This window comes from Falco biarmicus, chromosome 1 (assembly GCF_023638135.1).
Source record: "Falco biarmicus isolate bFalBia1 chromosome 1, bFalBia1.pri, whole genome shotgun sequence".
Lineage (NCBI taxonomy): Eukaryota > Metazoa > Chordata > Aves > Falconiformes > Falconidae > Falco > Falco biarmicus.
The window spans coordinates 13,232,950-13,249,396 of NC_079288.1; the positions used below are offsets into that span (position 1 = coordinate 13,232,950).

At 57.3% G+C, this 16,447-nt stretch overlaps 1 protein-coding gene across 1 annotated transcript; it reads right to left on the reverse strand.

The window, feature by feature from the left end:
- Positions 1–877: 877 nt before the first annotated feature.
- On the reverse strand, positions 878–5,474 carry LOC130146411 (GTP-binding protein Rhes-like). The gene has a single exon (XM_056332524.1). The coding sequence runs from the start codon at positions 2,652–2,654 to the stop codon at positions 2,028–2,030; it is 627 nt and encodes a 208-aa protein (XP_056188499.1). The 5' UTR covers positions 2,655–5,474; the 3' UTR covers positions 878–2,027.
- Between the last annotated feature and the right edge of the window lie 10,973 nt (positions 5,475–16,447).

Consider the following 16,447-nt stretch of genomic DNA (forward strand, 5'->3'; position numbering starts at 1 on the left):
TAATGCTTTAAACCAAAAAGCCTGGTGCTCCTCGTTCTAGCATAACCCTGCTCTAAAACAAACAAAAAAATTCTCTGCAAGTTGTGAAACTCCTGCAGGGCTGGCTCATTAGTGAAAGGTTGGGTCATTGAGGCAAGAGCCACTGTGCCATCTAGGAGGTGCCTCACCATGACCAGGTCACCCCTGACCAGGGCCTGGTGTTGGCAGTGCTGGCAGGGACAGCCCCATCCCCATCCAGCTGCCACAGGGTGGCCCAGGTGATGGGTACAGCCAAGGTGCAGCATCACCTGTGCGTGCATCCCTTATGCCCGTCCCTGCTGTGGGCAGGGCACCACCATGCTGGGTCAGCGGCCAAAAGTGAACTTTTGTTCCCTCCAGGCAGGAGCCCCGTTTTCCACAGGAAAGGCTCTGCCCTGAGCTGCAATGCCTGTCCCCAAGGCGCTGGGTGAGGAGCAGCCACATGCCTTCGTGGAGCATCGCGGTGGCAGCACAAGTGCGTGGCCACGAGCTGGAGAACTCGGGCAGCGTGACCCAGCTGGCTGGCAGCAGCAGCGGGTCCTGCCGGAGCCCACCTACCCTCCCGCTGCCCACCGCCCGCCAGGCACTGCGCTGGGCTCCGGGAGGAGGGGGTTGCCTGCCCAAGGTCGCCGTTGCTGCGCCAGTGCCCGCGGGGACATGGCAGCAGGGTGCCCCAGCGAGGGGTGCCCCAGCGAGGGCAAGGGACTGGGATCACCGAGTGCGAGCCTGGGCAGGGCACACCGGACGGCAGGGCTGGGCTTCTGAAAGCTGGGCGCCCCCTGAAAGCTGGGGGCTCCCTTGGGACGGGGCCAGGGTGAATGACTCTTTAATCCACCAAGCTTTAATGTCTTTATTTATTGTGATTGTGTGGCTGCTGAGCAGGTTAAATGCTTGTTACGGCAAGGATGGGCTGCGCGAGGGGAGAGTCAATCAGTACAGTGCATACTAAAGCACAGTAAATATTGCCCTTCTGTGCTCTTCTCCCACTCCTTTTATTATCTCCTTTTAATGTGTTTATGGTTTTTGTTTCAGTGGATCAGCTGTCTTTTAATGGCTGTTGTTCTTTTCTGTACTTGGATGTGAGAAGAGCTGTTTTATTTTTAGTTACCCATGCTTGGTAAAAACTTCATGGTTAAATTGTCAGAAAAATCATAACAACAAATGTCCTGACACTGCCAGGGGAGGCTGGAGAGCTGGGGAGGTTCCTCCAGCACCAGGACACTCCAGATAAGGATGGAGCATGGAGGAGGGAAAGCCAATACAGTGATAAGGGGCCCAGGCATAAAACAGTGATATTGGGAACTGCAGCATTTGAAGTAGAGGAGAAACCCAGACGTTTTCCAGTTCCACTTTGCAACAACATGTTTATTGGGTGTGGTTAAAATTAAAAAAAAAAAGAATAGAGAAAACAGAAAACCAAATTGCTGCATAGACTGCCCTATCGCATGCTTGATGCCAAGGTACAAAATCAAAACCACTTTGGACGCTGGATCTGTCGTTGTAACCGTAGCCGCGCCAGGAGGTTGTACGTGCAAGTGCTTGGGGCAAGGTGACACAGGACCCGAACGAGTCCTGGGGGAGCAGCACTGGCGGGCGCGATGCAGCTGCACAGGTGCTCCCAGCTGCCATCTGATGCATGCAGCCAAAGACCTGTTGTTTTTCCGCCTTTCCTAGTAAGTGAGGAGCTGCCTGCCTGCCTGCCGGCTCACCATGGCACAGATGCAAGGTGCTGGCTGACCACAGCAGTTTCCCAGTTACACCTCCTGCCTCCTTGGGAGCTCACCCCCTCCCCGTGCCCTTCCCGCAGCCAGCATCCCTTCCAGGTCCCTCCTACTTGGCATCTCCAACTCTCACCGTTCCGGGCAGGCTGGGTGGGGAAGAGGAGGGAAGGGGTGGGAGGCAGCAGGGTTGGTTTTGGCTGGGGCAGCACCTCTCCCCACCCAGCCCACCTGAGTTTCCAGCCGGTGCCGCTGCTGCCGGTGCCTTCCTCCCAGCCCCAGGCAGCCGGCTCAGCACACCGAGCAGCTGTTGGTCTTGTTCATGGGAGGCCTCAGCCCCTGCTCCTTGGGCAACGTCTCCCTCCTCTTGCAGAGAGCCGGGCTGAGCCGGCTGGGCAGGTTGGCTTGCTGCAGCAGCTCCCTGAAGACCTCCAGGACATTCTCGTTGTCCTTGGCCGACGCCTCCACGAAGCGGCTGTTCCAGTCCAGCTCCACCAGCGAGAGGGCATCCTCCACTGGCACCTGCCGCTCGCCGCCGCTCTCTGCCTTGTTGCCGACCACCACGATGGGAGGGAACTTGTCTTCCTTCAGCTCCAGGATCTCCTCCCGCAAGCTCTTGACACTCTCAAAGGACTCGGCATCATCTACAGCATAGACCAGGGCGAAGGCATCGCTGTTCTGGATGGAGAGCTTCCTCATGGCTGGGAAGGAGTAGCTGCCACTGGTGTCCAGAATTTCCACCTTGACCGTGGCCCCGCTCACCTCGTACTCCTTGCTGTGCAGCTCCTCCACTGTGCGCCGGTGCTTGGACTCAAAGGTGTCCATCAGGAAGCGGCGGATGAGGGCTGTCTTCCCCACACCAGCAGCACCCAAGAAGACCAGCCGCACATGGTTCTTCTCCTTCACCACCAGGGACATGGCTGGGCGCAGAGGGGACGGGATGCTCCGCAGCTGGCGCTCGCCCCACAGGTGCCCCTGGGTGGCCGCAGACCCGGCGTCCCACCGTCTGCCCGTGCTCCCCTGCCCCGGCTCGGTGCAGCCAGGGAAGTTTGGTGCCACCTCCCTGCCAAGTTCTCCCAGCTGTTCCGCTGCGGACACTACAGTCCCCAAGTCCAGCTCATTTTTTTATCCTGGTTCCTCTCTGCCATGTGGCACCAGGCTGTCCAATCTCCTGGGTTGAGGATGCTGAAGGAGGGAGGGCGAGGGGGGGGAGCGGGGTGCTCGGGCCAATCCGCACAGCTCAGCCCTGCAGCCACCCCAGCCCTACGCGTTGCGCCTGCATCACTCGCTGCCTGCATCGCTGGCTGCCTGCATCGCTCGCTGCCCGCATCGCTCGCTGCCTGCATCACTCGCTGCTGCCAGTGGCGCGGGGGAGCCACAGCATCCAGCCGCCACGCTGCGCGAGCTGTCCTGCCTTTTGTCCTCCCTGGAAATTAATGTGGCTCTTGGCGTGGGCTGGCTGGCAGCAGGGGAGCCCAGCGGCTGTCCCCCACCCATTGGGTGGCTCAAGGCCGCAAGTGACAGGGGCTGACCAGTGTCACCCGCAGCGTTTCATGCGCTTATCTGAGGCTGGCAACTTGTTTGCAGAAGGGGTTGTTGCAAACGTGCCCAACTCTTAAGTGACACTATGAGATATTTGACCTGAGGGGAAAAATAAGATCTCTGTGAAACCCCTGTGTCGTAACCTCCACATTCAGCTGTCAGATATTCTGTGATTTTATGAAATATTTAACCTGAGGGGAAAATAATATCTCCCTGAAAATGATGCATCGCGATCTCCATGAGCAGATGCCGAGCAGCTGTGGGTAGGAATGCTGGCCGTGACCCAGCTTCAGCAGAACCGTGACCCAGAACAGTTGGTTGGTCAGTAGAGTGGAGAGGCGGGATGTGTGTCGGTCCCCATCTCCACCTGGATGGGCATCACCTCTGGAAGTGGGTTTGCTCGTAGAGGTGCAGGTTGCCCTGTCTGGGTTTGTTTCCTCAGCAGTCACCTTCCCTATTTCACACCAGAGTTGTTTCAGAAGCTGATTTATGCAAAGTACAAATACAAAGGGAACTTGCTCAGAAGTTAAAATAAGGGGGGTTTTTTTCCTAAATTTGTAGGCGTGTGGGGTTTTTTCTAGCTTTGCTGGTTTTTGTAGGTTTAATGCAGTTGATTTGCTTTCCATAGCAAAGTACCTGTTTCAGCGTTTCATGCTGTTGATTTCAAAAGCCCTTTTCAACAAGAATTATTCCTGCCTTTTAATTCCCCAATTATTGTTACATTTTAGCCATGTTAACAGCTTTTCCTATCTGATCTTATTATCAGGAGAGCCACGAGACTGCAGCGGGGTGAGCAGAGCCCTGTCCTCGGCTCAGCCTACCCTGGGAGAAGGGGAAGGTTGGGTCCGTAACAGAACTGGGACTGGTGCCCAGAAGTACCCACCACACCGTGGCACCCTGTGGGGTTTTGCACCATCTAGTGAAGCACCTTCAGTCGCCAACATGAAGCTCTTTTTGGAGAGACTTGCTGTGCCATGCGGAAAGCCCAAAGGCCATGCCAAAGACTGAGCCGCAGGAGTTAGGAGCCGAGGAGGCAGAAGATGTCATGGCCATAGGACCTCGTCAGGCCAAAACCCAGGAGAAGGGGTGGATGAACAGAGGATGCCGGGTTCAGACATGTGAACGAAGCAGTGACATCAACATCAGTAGAAATGAAGAACCGAAGGTGGTGAGGAAGCAGGACATGACAAGTAATCTCACCCCAATTTTGGAAGCCGTTTAAATCCAAACCTCATTTTTTTAAAATAAGAAAATAATTTTGGTTAATGCTTCTTTGTGCTTAGATAGACATAGTGACAGGGGCTTTCAAGAGAGGAGAGGGTTTCATGTGGTTCCTCCCAGTCGGCTATGGTGAAGCTCTGCAGGCCTCAGCCAGCTCTCGGGAGGTGCCAGGGCCCTGTGCAATGCCCTCACCACTGCTTACTTTCCCAATATTTTGTTCCAAAGGGCCTTAAAACATCAATCTGTTCAACCTCACAACATCTAGTGCCTCTTACAGGTGAGGAAATGGTGCCCAAGGTGAAGGAAGAACCCATGGCCGGAGGGAATGGGGACCCTGGGCACCAAGCACCCTGTCGTGGCTGTAACCCATCGCGGTTATTGCCGGCTCCCTGCAGGGAAGGAGCCACGAGCTGGTGGATGCGCTGGGAAACGCTGAGCAGCAACGCCAGCCATGGAGGTTTTCCCAAATTGCGGTGGGGCAGGTGCCCGTGGGAGCCAGCACAGGGTCACACCACTACCATGGTCTGCGGTTTGAGCCGTTTCTGCGGAGTGGATGTGCCCTGCGTGGTCTGGCCAGGGTGAAGAGCCAGCCCTGGCTGTGGTAGACAAAGAAATGTGTTGCAGGGAAGAAACTCCCCTGCCTTGGTGCTGCAGTCGCAGGCAGCCTGTCTGTACATCCCAATGATTTTTCACATCAGTTGTCTCCCCTCAGTTTTCACATCTGTGCTGCTATGGTTACCAAGAGCCTGAACGGTTTTAAATCTCCCTCAGAGCAATGGAGGATTTCAGGGGTAATCTTGTTAAGAGATGAGCAATGAATATTTCCAAAGGCCTTTTGCATGAATGTCTCATTCCATATTAGTTTATGTCCACTGACAGCAGGGAAAGCAAAGCACAGGGGGGCTGTGTGCAAGGAAGGGAAGAAACCAAAGAAGGATGAATGCAAAGACTTATTTTCCACTGCAGCCCTTTATGTCCAGAACGATGGGCCTAAAAATTTTTTGAGGAGGGCTTGTCCAGACAGCCTGGCTCAGGTATTATAAAGAAAATAAATATTTCAGTCTGTGTTTCCCCCAGGGAAAGACCGACGGGACCTTTATGGGCACTTGGAGTTGGGGATGCTCATGGCTGAGTGCTACAGAAAACCCTGCATCCTGTGAGCTGGGGGACCTGCCGAGATGGCGAGTGGAGCCGAGCGCGCTCTTGGCTCCAGCAGGGCTGCGGGAGCGGCCAGGATCTGTCCCCCGTGGGGTTGGGGGGTTCAGGTGGAGTGCTGGATCCTGCACCAAGGGCACATGCTGCACCCATGGGGGCTGGAGCACGGCGGGGGCAAAGCCTGGGCCAGCGCTGAGCCGGAGGTGTCTGGGCTGCTCCCGCAGAGGGGGGGCCACGATGCCCCAGGGAGGGGGGGGGGCAGCGACCTGCCTGCAAGGGATCGAGGAGGGGAAAGAGCCCTGAGCTGCTGGAGGGAGGAGTGCAGGCAGCAGGAGGAAGGACAAAGGGATGGCAGGAGCTGGGATGGGGCACAGACGAGCTAGGGGGTGGGTTTGGGGCAGGTGGAACCCCACAGCCGGCATTCACAGACAAGTCTGGAGCAAGGGGCAATTGAAGATGTATGACAAGAGGGTTCTTAGTCATCTTTACCCCAAAGCCAACCCTCTGCAGGGCCAAGAGCCACGGAGCAGTGGGATGCCCCAGGGGGACGTGAGGGGTGGTCCCCAGCCAGGGCCCGGGGCTCAGGCAGAGCAGTGAGCTGAGCTGGAAATACCGGCCAGCCCCTGGCGAGCGCAGCCCCCGCAGGCTGGGCAGCCTTCAGCAGTCAGGAGAGGGCAGTTCGGGGCAGAACACTGGAAAATGGTGTGTACGCTGCCCCTTCCCACCATGTGCTGGTGGGGAAGAGCGGGGAAGCAGCAGCAGATGCAGGGACCGCGCGGGGTGCAGGGACAAGGGCAGGGGAGGGAGCTGGACAACCACTCCTGGAAAAAGCCGACAGCACTTAGTATGGGAGAAAGTCTGGGTTCTGCGCAGGTAACACCCTGCCCCCCACACTGCTGTTTTCAGGACATGGGACACGTGCCCCTTCTGTTTCTGAACCAGCCCACGCGGCTGCCCAGGAGGGACGGAGCTCCTCTGCTGGAGGGGCATGAGTTCAGCTCACCCCAAAAAAGGCCCTAAGGTTTTGCCAAGGTTTGAAGCATCTTTTGCAAACACTCATTTTTATTTCACTAGCAAACCTTATGTTCAGTGCTTTATTGTGAAGGGGAACCCAAAAGAGCACATGAACTTTTCCCACCACCCCAGCGCCCCCAGCTCCGCTGCCGGGCACAGCTCTGCTGCAGCGCTGAGACACACACCAGCGAGACAACTTGCACAGCTCAGGAACAGCCCGTGCTGCTCCTCGATGTGTTTTCAGGGAGCTCATATCTCAATGCTCAGCTGTCACGGTTCAGAGGGGATGGTGGCTGCTGAGGAAGCTGGGAGCAATGTTCTCTAGCATGGCATGGAGCAGTCGGTGCTGGGCATTGCTCCAGTCCTGGACACTGTGCCCCAGTAACATACGGTGCCCCAGTAACGTGTGCTGCCCAGCGAGCAGATCAGCACCGTGCGGTCACGCGCAGGGTGAAGTGCTTTCCTAGCTGACGGAGCAGTGTGCCTTGCCCATTGCTTGCAGGCAGCGAAGCATTATAAATGTGGTGGCAAATAGCTCACAGCACTGTGACGCGTTTCCACGAGTCCGAGCCAGCTTCTGCAAGCTGATGGAGCTGATACATCGCTACCTTCTGCAATGGGGTGCCTGGTGCCCCAGCACCCAGTGCCTTTGCACCCCGTAAGAGGACACAGCAGTGAAGGCAGCCCATGCCCACAGGATGCTTCCACCCCATGCCACCCACCACCTCCTGTTTCTGCCCATGGTTAAATTCATGGTGTACGTGAGAGCAGCTGCATTTTCAGCAGGGCTTTCTGGCTTTCTAGCTGAGAAGGTGAGAAGGAACCAGTTGGTAATGAGAAACCCTGGTGAGACTATCTCCACTGAGCAGCGTGTCCTCAGCTGCTGCCCATCGCCGCAGGCAGTGGCCAAGCAACAGCCTTGCGGGGTAAAGAACCTGGGTTCTCCCACCCAGAACGAGCCCTGGGTAGGACACCAGGTGAAAACAGGAGAGGGCTGGCGGCAAGCTGCTGTCTGCCCTCGCTGCCTGTATCAGAGTCGGCAAGGCAGGTCCTCACCTTGGTGTGGGGACACCCGGCCGCACAGGAGAGGGTTAAACCTGCCTTTCCCGGAGATTAAATCCAAATGGCCTTTGATTTAGCTACAGGTGAGAGGAGAAATCTGAACCGCTATAGCTTCCGCCCCCACTTTACAGGGGAGCCGCAGCCCTCCCTGATGCATAGATGGATCAGCCATACGTGGTGCTCCGTGTGCCACCTCTGTCTGGAACAGCGTGTCGCTGGACGGATCCTGTTCCCGGCACCGGTGGGGCCACCGCAGGGTACGTGCCACCTCGAGCAGGGAAAGGCTGCAGCTCGGCCCTGGTTTGGAGGCACACGGGGGTGACTGGCCCCAGAGCGGGTCACACCAACCCTGGCTCCTGCCTCGCTGCCCGGTGACCCCCGATGCCAGATGGAGTTATGGCGTAAAGGCTGTCATCTCGAGGCAGGAGGTGGTTGCACGAGGTGAGGGCTGAGGTTTGCCCATAGCCCCAGCTGGGCGTCAGTGGGGAGGGGTGAGAGGAGATGCCACCTGGCATCACCAACCGATCCCGGGGGACCAAGGGCATCCTTGTGGCATGCCCTGCCCGAGGGTACAGGACCCTCCTCAGGGATGGGATTGTTCCCACCTACAGCCGGGCTCATGGAAACCGATGTCCCTTGTGCAGCCGTCGGCCAGGGTGCTCAGCCCTGGTGTCACAGCCAGCCTCGGGCACGGGGGCTAAGAGGAGCTGACCCCAGCACGGGCAGTCCCCGGCTCATCCCTCCTCCTGATGACTGACCTTTTCCAAGCAAAAAAGGCCATCTCAGGTTTGAAAACCCATCCTGACCCCAACGGTCATTTCCTGCTGCAGCCCCCAGCCCTCCCCGGCGAGGGGAGCGAGGGACCCGCACCAGCACGGCGGGGGGGGTGGGCAGGGAGCCCGCGAACAGCCTGTACTAGACAACCCCGGGTAATAAAATCTAGTCTCCCTGTAAACAAATGTCTTGCTGAGGACTAAAGGGATTTAGTGCAGCTGTTCTCGGGCTTGGAGGACTTTCTATAGCATCACTTATCTTGCCCTGGCTGGGATTATTAGCTGGAGAAAAAAAGCTCGCCTCTCTTTGGGCCACTGAGACAGCTTTTCCTCAGGTGACACGGGGTGACATGCTCTGTGGCAATGCTCTCAGGTCATCAGGAGATGACATGTGTGATGCCAGGGTCTCAGATGTGTGTCTCTGCAGCCACACGGTGCTGTGCGGGAGCAGGGCTGCAGTCCACCCCCCCTCTGCAGCAGGCTGCAGCGGTGCCGGTGGTCCCAGCGCCTGGCTCTGCCCACTACAGCGGCATGGAGAAGGGAAGCCCAAACCCAGCACGTGTCCTAACCTCTCTAGACACAAGCACATGGCTTCATATAAGCACTGATCCACTTTCAGGGCCAATAAAGCCAGCAGCCGGTCAACTGATGGGGTGTTACAAGGCACACTGAGCAGCTGGTCCCCCCACAACTGCGCGGAGCAGGGCTGAGCCTCCTTCACACAGAGCTGAACCTTGAAGCTCCTCCATGTGGGGCTGCAGCTGCAGAGGCACCGGGCAGGTGGGCTGGGGACGGGGAGGATGCTGTGGCCATCCCCAGGCACGCTCCGTTCAGCCACTGCAAATGAATCTGTCGGCAGAGCGGTGGGAGGCTCTCGGCTGTGTGGCTGATGCTCCTGTAGGCACCAAAGCCCCACACCTGGGCTTGCTGTCCTGGGTTCGGGGTACAGGTGGGGAAGCGCAGGGAGAGGGACATGGAGCAGGCAGGGGGGACAGGGATGCTGACAGACCAGTGCGGCTGAAAGTGAAAGAGGGATGAAAAGAAATGGTACAAAGCGTGATAGCATTCACTGGGGCAGGACTTGCAGGGGCATCCCTGGCGCTGCATCTCTGGATGACTGATACATGTCCTAGCAGGCACAGGCAAGGTATTTCCAGGAGGAAAAATGGAAGAATTAGGAAAGAACATCCCTGAAATACAGCATAGGGTCCCGTCATTGTCCAAGGAACTTAAATGGGAAGAGAGGGGCTACTCTGAAGCTCAGAGAAAGCCTGGCACCTCTGAGGGATGACGGAAGGGTTTTGAGGAGCCAGGAGTGGATATATGGCTTCTCCTGGCAGTGTGAGAGGGGCAATGGGATCTTCAGCAGATCCACGGCATTAGCACAAGGTGTGACACTGGCAAAAGATGCCCGAGACCCCAGACCTGGGAGACAGGAACACAGAGCGGAGATTTTCACAGGCACCCCACCAACTTGCCATGGAGCCTGTCCTACCCACCCACCGGTGCTCCGGCAGCCACGGCCCTGCTCTCCCAAGTTGTCACCGAAGCTGCTGCGGACAGTGCAGCCACCGCCATGTCTCGCCTTGAATCCCAGGCAGCGAGGCTGCTGCTCCTGTCCCCAAGCAGCGTTTGCAGCCATGCCTCCTCTGACCTGTGTCTTAATGTGAGCAGCGCTGTGCATCATGCCCCAGTGCAAAGGCAGGCAGACATGACGCTATTGCCCTGAAAATCAACTGTTGGGGTTTTTTTATTATTTTTCAGAGTGCATGAAAATGTCATGTTGTAAACATCCCGCAGTGATGCTGCCTGCCGGCGGGAGCCTGCCTGTCACTGCCCATGACGGCCCAGTCCCTGCTGACTGCATGGCCTTGACTCCTTGGGCTTTCATGCCACAGTCCTCTACTCTTTCCCCAGTGACCCTTTGTCCTTAAATAACAAAGCAAACCTTTACATCACAGGACAAAGGTGACCTTAGTCTTGTCCCAGATCCGAGCTGATTTTTCCCGTAGCTGTGTTCATGGTCAAACTGCTCCTTCCTCTTCAGGGCACGTGCAAAGGATGGATCTATCAGAAAGCAAGGCTGAAAAAAAAAGAAAAAAGAGGTTTTTCATTCATTTTCAAGGGAGATTGATGGTCCCTCTGAATGTGCCAAGTCCCACAGTGTGGGCTGCACGTCCCCTGCCCCAGCATCCTGCCAGCCAGGGCACCGGTGACCCAGGGAGGCAGCTCCTTGGCTGCAACCTTCAGCTGTTGTCTCAGCATCTTGGTCTGGCTTCCCCCAAAACCTCTCCTCCTGCCCCTTTTGGCTTCGAAGAGGAAACCTTCCCCCACTCCCCACACCCGTCCCCACTCCCCGGCTGTCCCCTTGTCGCAGCCGGCATCTCCGTAAGAGCTCCTGACAGCGCAGCTGGGGCGGCCGCTGTCTGCGCTCTGCAGACTGTGCCCGGGGCTCCAGTGCAACCGCCGCCTGTCAGGACATTTCTTTTTAAAAACATATTTTCTGTCGGTGAGTATCAGCAGCAGCCGTCGCTGTTCAGCTTAGGGGCAGCATCCCGCCGAGATCCTGCCTGCGTGGCTCAGTGTTGCCCTCCCAGCCGCTGGCACCCACCCAGCCTTTGAGCTCTCTTAGTTTCACAAAGTTCTTGTTCCAAAGGAAGCAAACTGGTGCCAGTGAGCCCTGCAATGGCTGGAGTCTGCTGTCATGGGACTCTGCCCTGCCCTGGAGGATAGTCTGGCCGTGGCTCTGGTTTGCAGAACACCCAGGAAGTGTTCACCCAGGGGTGAACAAGGACAGGCCCTGGTGTGGTGGTTACTCACACGTCCCTGGGGACTGGCCCCAGCGGGACACAGGCCACCAGCTGAGCCAGGAGTCACACTCTGGAATATAAAAGACAAAGAACCTAAAAGCACGTTTGCAAAAGGGGAGTGGAGGGCAAGGGACATTGCACGAGCTGACCTGAGGGTCCGGGGGTGGGGGGGTGGGGGGAAGAGGGAGCTCGGGGCTCCCCTTCCACACAGGGCTGGAGGGCAGAGCTGCAAGCCATGGTGTCTCCTGGTATCAGAGAGATCCTGGTATCTGTGGCTCTTTGGTGGCTTTGAGGATGGCGAATGACGTGCACTTCACTTCCATCAGCCTCCTCCGGCGTCAGTCTGAAGCAGAGCTGAGCTGGCAGAGGTAAGATACCCCATGCAGCTGCTTTATGCTCAAAATCAGCTCTCATTTCTATCAAGGCCAGTGTAACTCCAGTGGCACTGGTAGGGCAGAGGATGGTGATATAGGATTTGAAGACCTCTTCACATCTCCCAAATGGGGCCCTGCTCACCCGCGGGTCGGACCGGACCTCCTGCAGCAGCCAACGGCCTCTATTTTCCTTGTGCAATGACCTGTGTGTGTGCTCATGTGTTTCTCTCCTCTCCCTTCCAACAATGTTGGCAACAATTGTCTGTATTTAACCGGAGCTGATGGATGTGGCTTGTTGTGCTGATGCTGGCCAAGTTCCTTCTTGTTTCATAGAAGGGACATGGGAAGGAAAATGTCCCAGCGGTCAATCCACAGCTCCGCTTCCTTGGCTCCATCCTTCTGGCTGCTGCAGGCCAGGGGGTGCTGCTAAAGTCCCCTGCAAGAGCAGCTGCAAGGGGAAGAGCAGAGAGGTGTTTTGTTTGGGGTGGGTTTACAAGGTGAACTGAGTCATGGAAGGCAAAGCACAGCTGTGTTCGCTGCTCACAGGTGTGAAAATAAAAATGCAAAGCTGCAAATTGCCCACTGCCCACCTGGGCTGCAGCAGAGAGGTGTCCACAGGGGCTGCATGCCAGGCAGGGCTGCAGCCTGCTGTTTTGCACCATGCTGCTCACTCTGCCTGGGATCTTCTCCAGCCCGAGGTCCAGCAGGGCTGTGGACCCTGAGAGGACAGGATCCAAACGCCTCTGAGGTGCTCCCGAACACTATGCGCTGCTGTGCATGAGTGCCCTGCAAATGCACTTTGTCCTCCCGGGGAGCTCTCACTGACACCTCGGCACTCAGACCTCTCTTACTTGCACTGTGGCCATTGAGAGGTACAAGTTAATCTGCATAATTAATTATCCACCTAATTCACATCCCTTCCCTGCCCTCTAGCAAGCTCCAGAGGGGGCAAAAGGGGTCCTGGGCTGAATCGCTGCAGCAAAGCAGGAGCAGGGGCACTTTGCAGGCAATAGCATTGCTGGGCTCTGCGGCATCCCTCCTTCGGTGCTTGGCAAAAGCATGAGCCTTTGCCATTATCAGAAGACCAAATACCCATGAGGGAGTGACCCTCTTCACCTACACTTTAAAACTGTCTTTAAAAGTGGTGAGACTGGGAGCGATCCTGCCTGAGCCCAGGGAAAGGGGGTTTGGGGCTGCTCAAGGCCGTAAGAGATGAACATGTTTATTTAACCAGCCCTTGCTCTACGTCCCACCCCAGGGCACAGCAGGACAGAGCACAGGGTGGCTGCAGGAGCAGACCTGGGCCCGATCCGCACCCAGCACCAGCACCGCTGGGGAAACCTGCCCCGGCTCTGAAGGCGAACGCCGGGCAAGATGGGCTGCGGCTCTGTGGCAGGCTCACTCCATGAAGCGTTTTCCCAGTATGGATGAGAAGGGGCCCCATGAGCTCAGTGACCTGCAGCTGCCACGGGCAGGAGCACTCATGGTTTCATTTCCAAAAGCCCTGCTGATGCTGCCATTCCTGCCTGCCCAGCGAGGACAGCAGCCGCCCAGCTAACTCCAGTAACCTCCCACCTCCCAGGGCACCGTGTCCCGGCTCACTGGAGCGCAGGAGGTGGGCAGGCAGCGTCCCAGCGCGCCCGCCAGCTCTGACGCAGGGCTGTACCAGCCTGAGCCTTGCCTCTGGACTCGGGAGCACCTCCCGGCCACCGAGCCTGTTTTGTGGCACCTCCCCGCCACCGCGGCCACCTTCACAGCTGTCCCTGGCCCCTTCAGAGTCACCCTGAGTGACCGGCTCAGCCCAGCCCAGCTTGCACTTGTTTGTTAGAGAACCATCCGGATTGAACCCTTCCTCCAAGGATGCTGTTTCTTGTCACTCTGTCATGTCCGTGAAACACCAAGGCAGTGCCGTGAAGCATAAATGACATGTTCTGGCAGCTGACATCTCCAGAAGAGTTTAGCATGAAGACAAAATAACCCTACGGTGAGTTAATGTTCCCAAGCTGCCACCCTACAGAGCCCGGGATGCTTGTGATGCCCAAACAGGAGAAAACAAAGGCAACGGTTTGTCCTAGATCCATATGATGAGCGCCAGCGGTGCGGGGTGACCCAACACAGCCAGATGTGTTTGGCATTTCTCTGGCCCTGCTGCCTCATAAACTGTATTTGCTGCCACTGTGTCACGCTCCAGATGGCACGGTACGTGTGGCCCAGTTTTGGGGGGGCATCGTTGCTTGGTGAGCCTCGGACAAGTGCTGGCATCTGCTCCCACCCTGAGGTGGCCTCAGATAAAAGGGTCTTTCAGGGCTGTGTTCACCTGTGATGGAGGGGAATACTGTTTGCACACAAACGGCTGTGTTTGTGCATAGTGTTTGCAGAAAAAAATAGTGTTTGCCAAGCCACGGCACCGGCGCTGAGCAAAGGCAGGGTAAAGCATGCTGCTGAGAACAGGGATGGCCTCCTGCAAGCTCCTAGCCACTTCTAGCTGCTGCCTGCTCCATCCTGGCTTGTTTAAAGCTCATTGCCTCTCTTTTTTGCCCTCATATATTTATTTTTGTATTTGAGTCATGATACAGGCATGTCGTAAAGCTCATGTTTGAAGACGCGGCTTCTGTCCTCTCCCACCCAGCACAGCTAAGGTGGCTTGGGATGAAGGACTGGTGAGGAGGGCTCTGCCCAGGGAGGGATGCTGCGCCGAGGCTGACGGTGCTTTGCTGAGGGAGCCCCTGGGAGCCTGCCGTTCAGAAGGCATTAAGAAACCCCCTGGCAAAGCTCCTGGCAAAGAGGGGCTGCGGGAGGTTAGGAAAAGCACTCGCATTGTCAGGGGGCTTAAATCTGCCACCGAGCACCCCTGCTGCAGCCAGGTACTTGCTCAACTTCAGTGTCCCTCAGCCAGGCCCTTGCCCCAGGGCTGAAAACACTTTTTTTTGGTAGCACTTTCTATGGAGCTGCAGACAGCTGACATCTGTGACTTCACCCTCCCTGAACCAGGAAGACTGCAACTTGTAGGATGAAGGTAGTGGCTCTGCTCTTTGCTTTGCCTTCACCTGCCAGGTTTGACCTCTCCAGGTCCCTGCTTGCACGTGTTTCTTCAGACTTTTCCAGTGAGTACTGACCCCAGCAGCATCTCCCGTCTGCTAAGGGGGCTCTCAGGGGCCACCAGCATCACAGGAGCTGGCATTGTGCCATTGATGCCCTGATGCAGAGCCCCGAGGACCTGCCTGCTCCACCCCCATCCAGCCCTGCCTGCCTGGGGTCTCCACACTCCCCTGGAGGAGGTTGGTATGTGTGTGCCAGACATCCCTCCGGGTCCCCACAGTCTTTCTATTCATCCCTGCTGACTCCTTAAACAGGTTTCTTAACCTGGGGGTGGGTTAGGGCTGCTCTTCCGCCTGGGCTGGAGGCATGGATGACACCATCTCCTGGCCAACCTCCATGGGGAGTCCTGGGGCAGCTGCGGGCACCGCCGGGTCACCGACATGCCACGAAGCCGCAGGAGCTTTCCAAGAACCCAGTGCTGTGTGTTATCCACTAACCTACTTCTCATCCGCTCTCCCAGCCCCTCGCTAATTAACCTGCACCCTCCTCCTCCTGCAGCTCGGCCGCAGGTCCTGTGCCAGGCTCCCTGTAAGTCACCTCAGCCCCCGGCCCCCACAGCTGAGCCCTGCTCCTCCACTGCCCTGGGAGGGGTCCAGCACCATCCCCAAGGATGTTATTTCAGACCCACACAGCAGCAGTGCCCCACAGGCCTAACTCACCCCCCCTAAGCACATCTCTGCCCCCAGCGAGGGTGATCTCAGAAGGCAAAGCAATGTGACCATGGCAGAGCACTGCAGCCTTTAAGCCTGAACACATTTTTTCTTCTATTTTAGGGGGCAAAGACCCAGCACTGGTGGTGGCACGCTCTCGGTGTGTGTGTGTGTGTGCGTGCGTGTGTGTGTGTGCGCCCCCCCACAGCTCCCCCCACAGCAGCGTGTCCAATGGGGTTTTGGATATCTGCTTGCACAGATCGGTGCCATTTCTCAAGGTCCCCCAGGGGAAGAGCCTGGAGATGTGACTGCAGAGCATCCTGCTGCAGGAGGTCCTGCAGGACAGCCACTGCGGTGCCAGGAGGGGTGACTGGGCCAGTCTGGTGCATCCACCTTCACACCAGTGCTCCCCATGGCCACACTGGTCACAATGTGGGACAGGTCCTTATGGTGCCCACTGCTCTGGTGCCAGTCATGGGGATGCCATTTGGGCTGTGCCTGGGCGTTGGGATGCCCCAGCCTCCTGCTGCTCTGCACGAGTCCTGGGCAGCGGCACCAGCTGCCACTTAGCAAGGTCCTGCCTTGTCCCAGGTGGGGAAGAAGGCTGCTGCCTAGATCTGGAGAGGTTCCTTTGTCCCAGGGGACAGGTTTTGCCATTCCTCCTCCTTCTCAGTTCTTTGCAGTTCCTCTCAGCAGCATCTAGGGCTCAGGAGAGAGTCAGAGAGGCTGGTGAAGAAAGGGCTTACTCCTCTCTGCTGTGCAGCAGAGCATTAAAGAACTTCAAAGAGAATTGCTCATCGCAGCTGCTGCAGGCAGGCCAGCACCAGGGAGCTCTGCACAGCCCAAAACCTGACCTCCAGGGAGGGGAGGATGGTGCAAGAAGAGCTGGAGCTCCTGGCCTGCCTGCAGAGCAGCGCCTGCTCCTGCGCTCCTCGGATGCTGAGGCTGCCGTGGGCCCCAGCTGGCTGCAGGGTTGCCTTGCCCAGGGCATGCTGCCTTGCTGTGGCATTA

Excerpts from the sequence above, each read along its gene's own strand:
- LOC130146411 (XM_056332524.1), bottom strand. The coding sequence starts at position 2,654 with ATGTCCCTGGTGGTGAAGGAGAAGAACCATGTGCGGCTGGTCTTCTTG.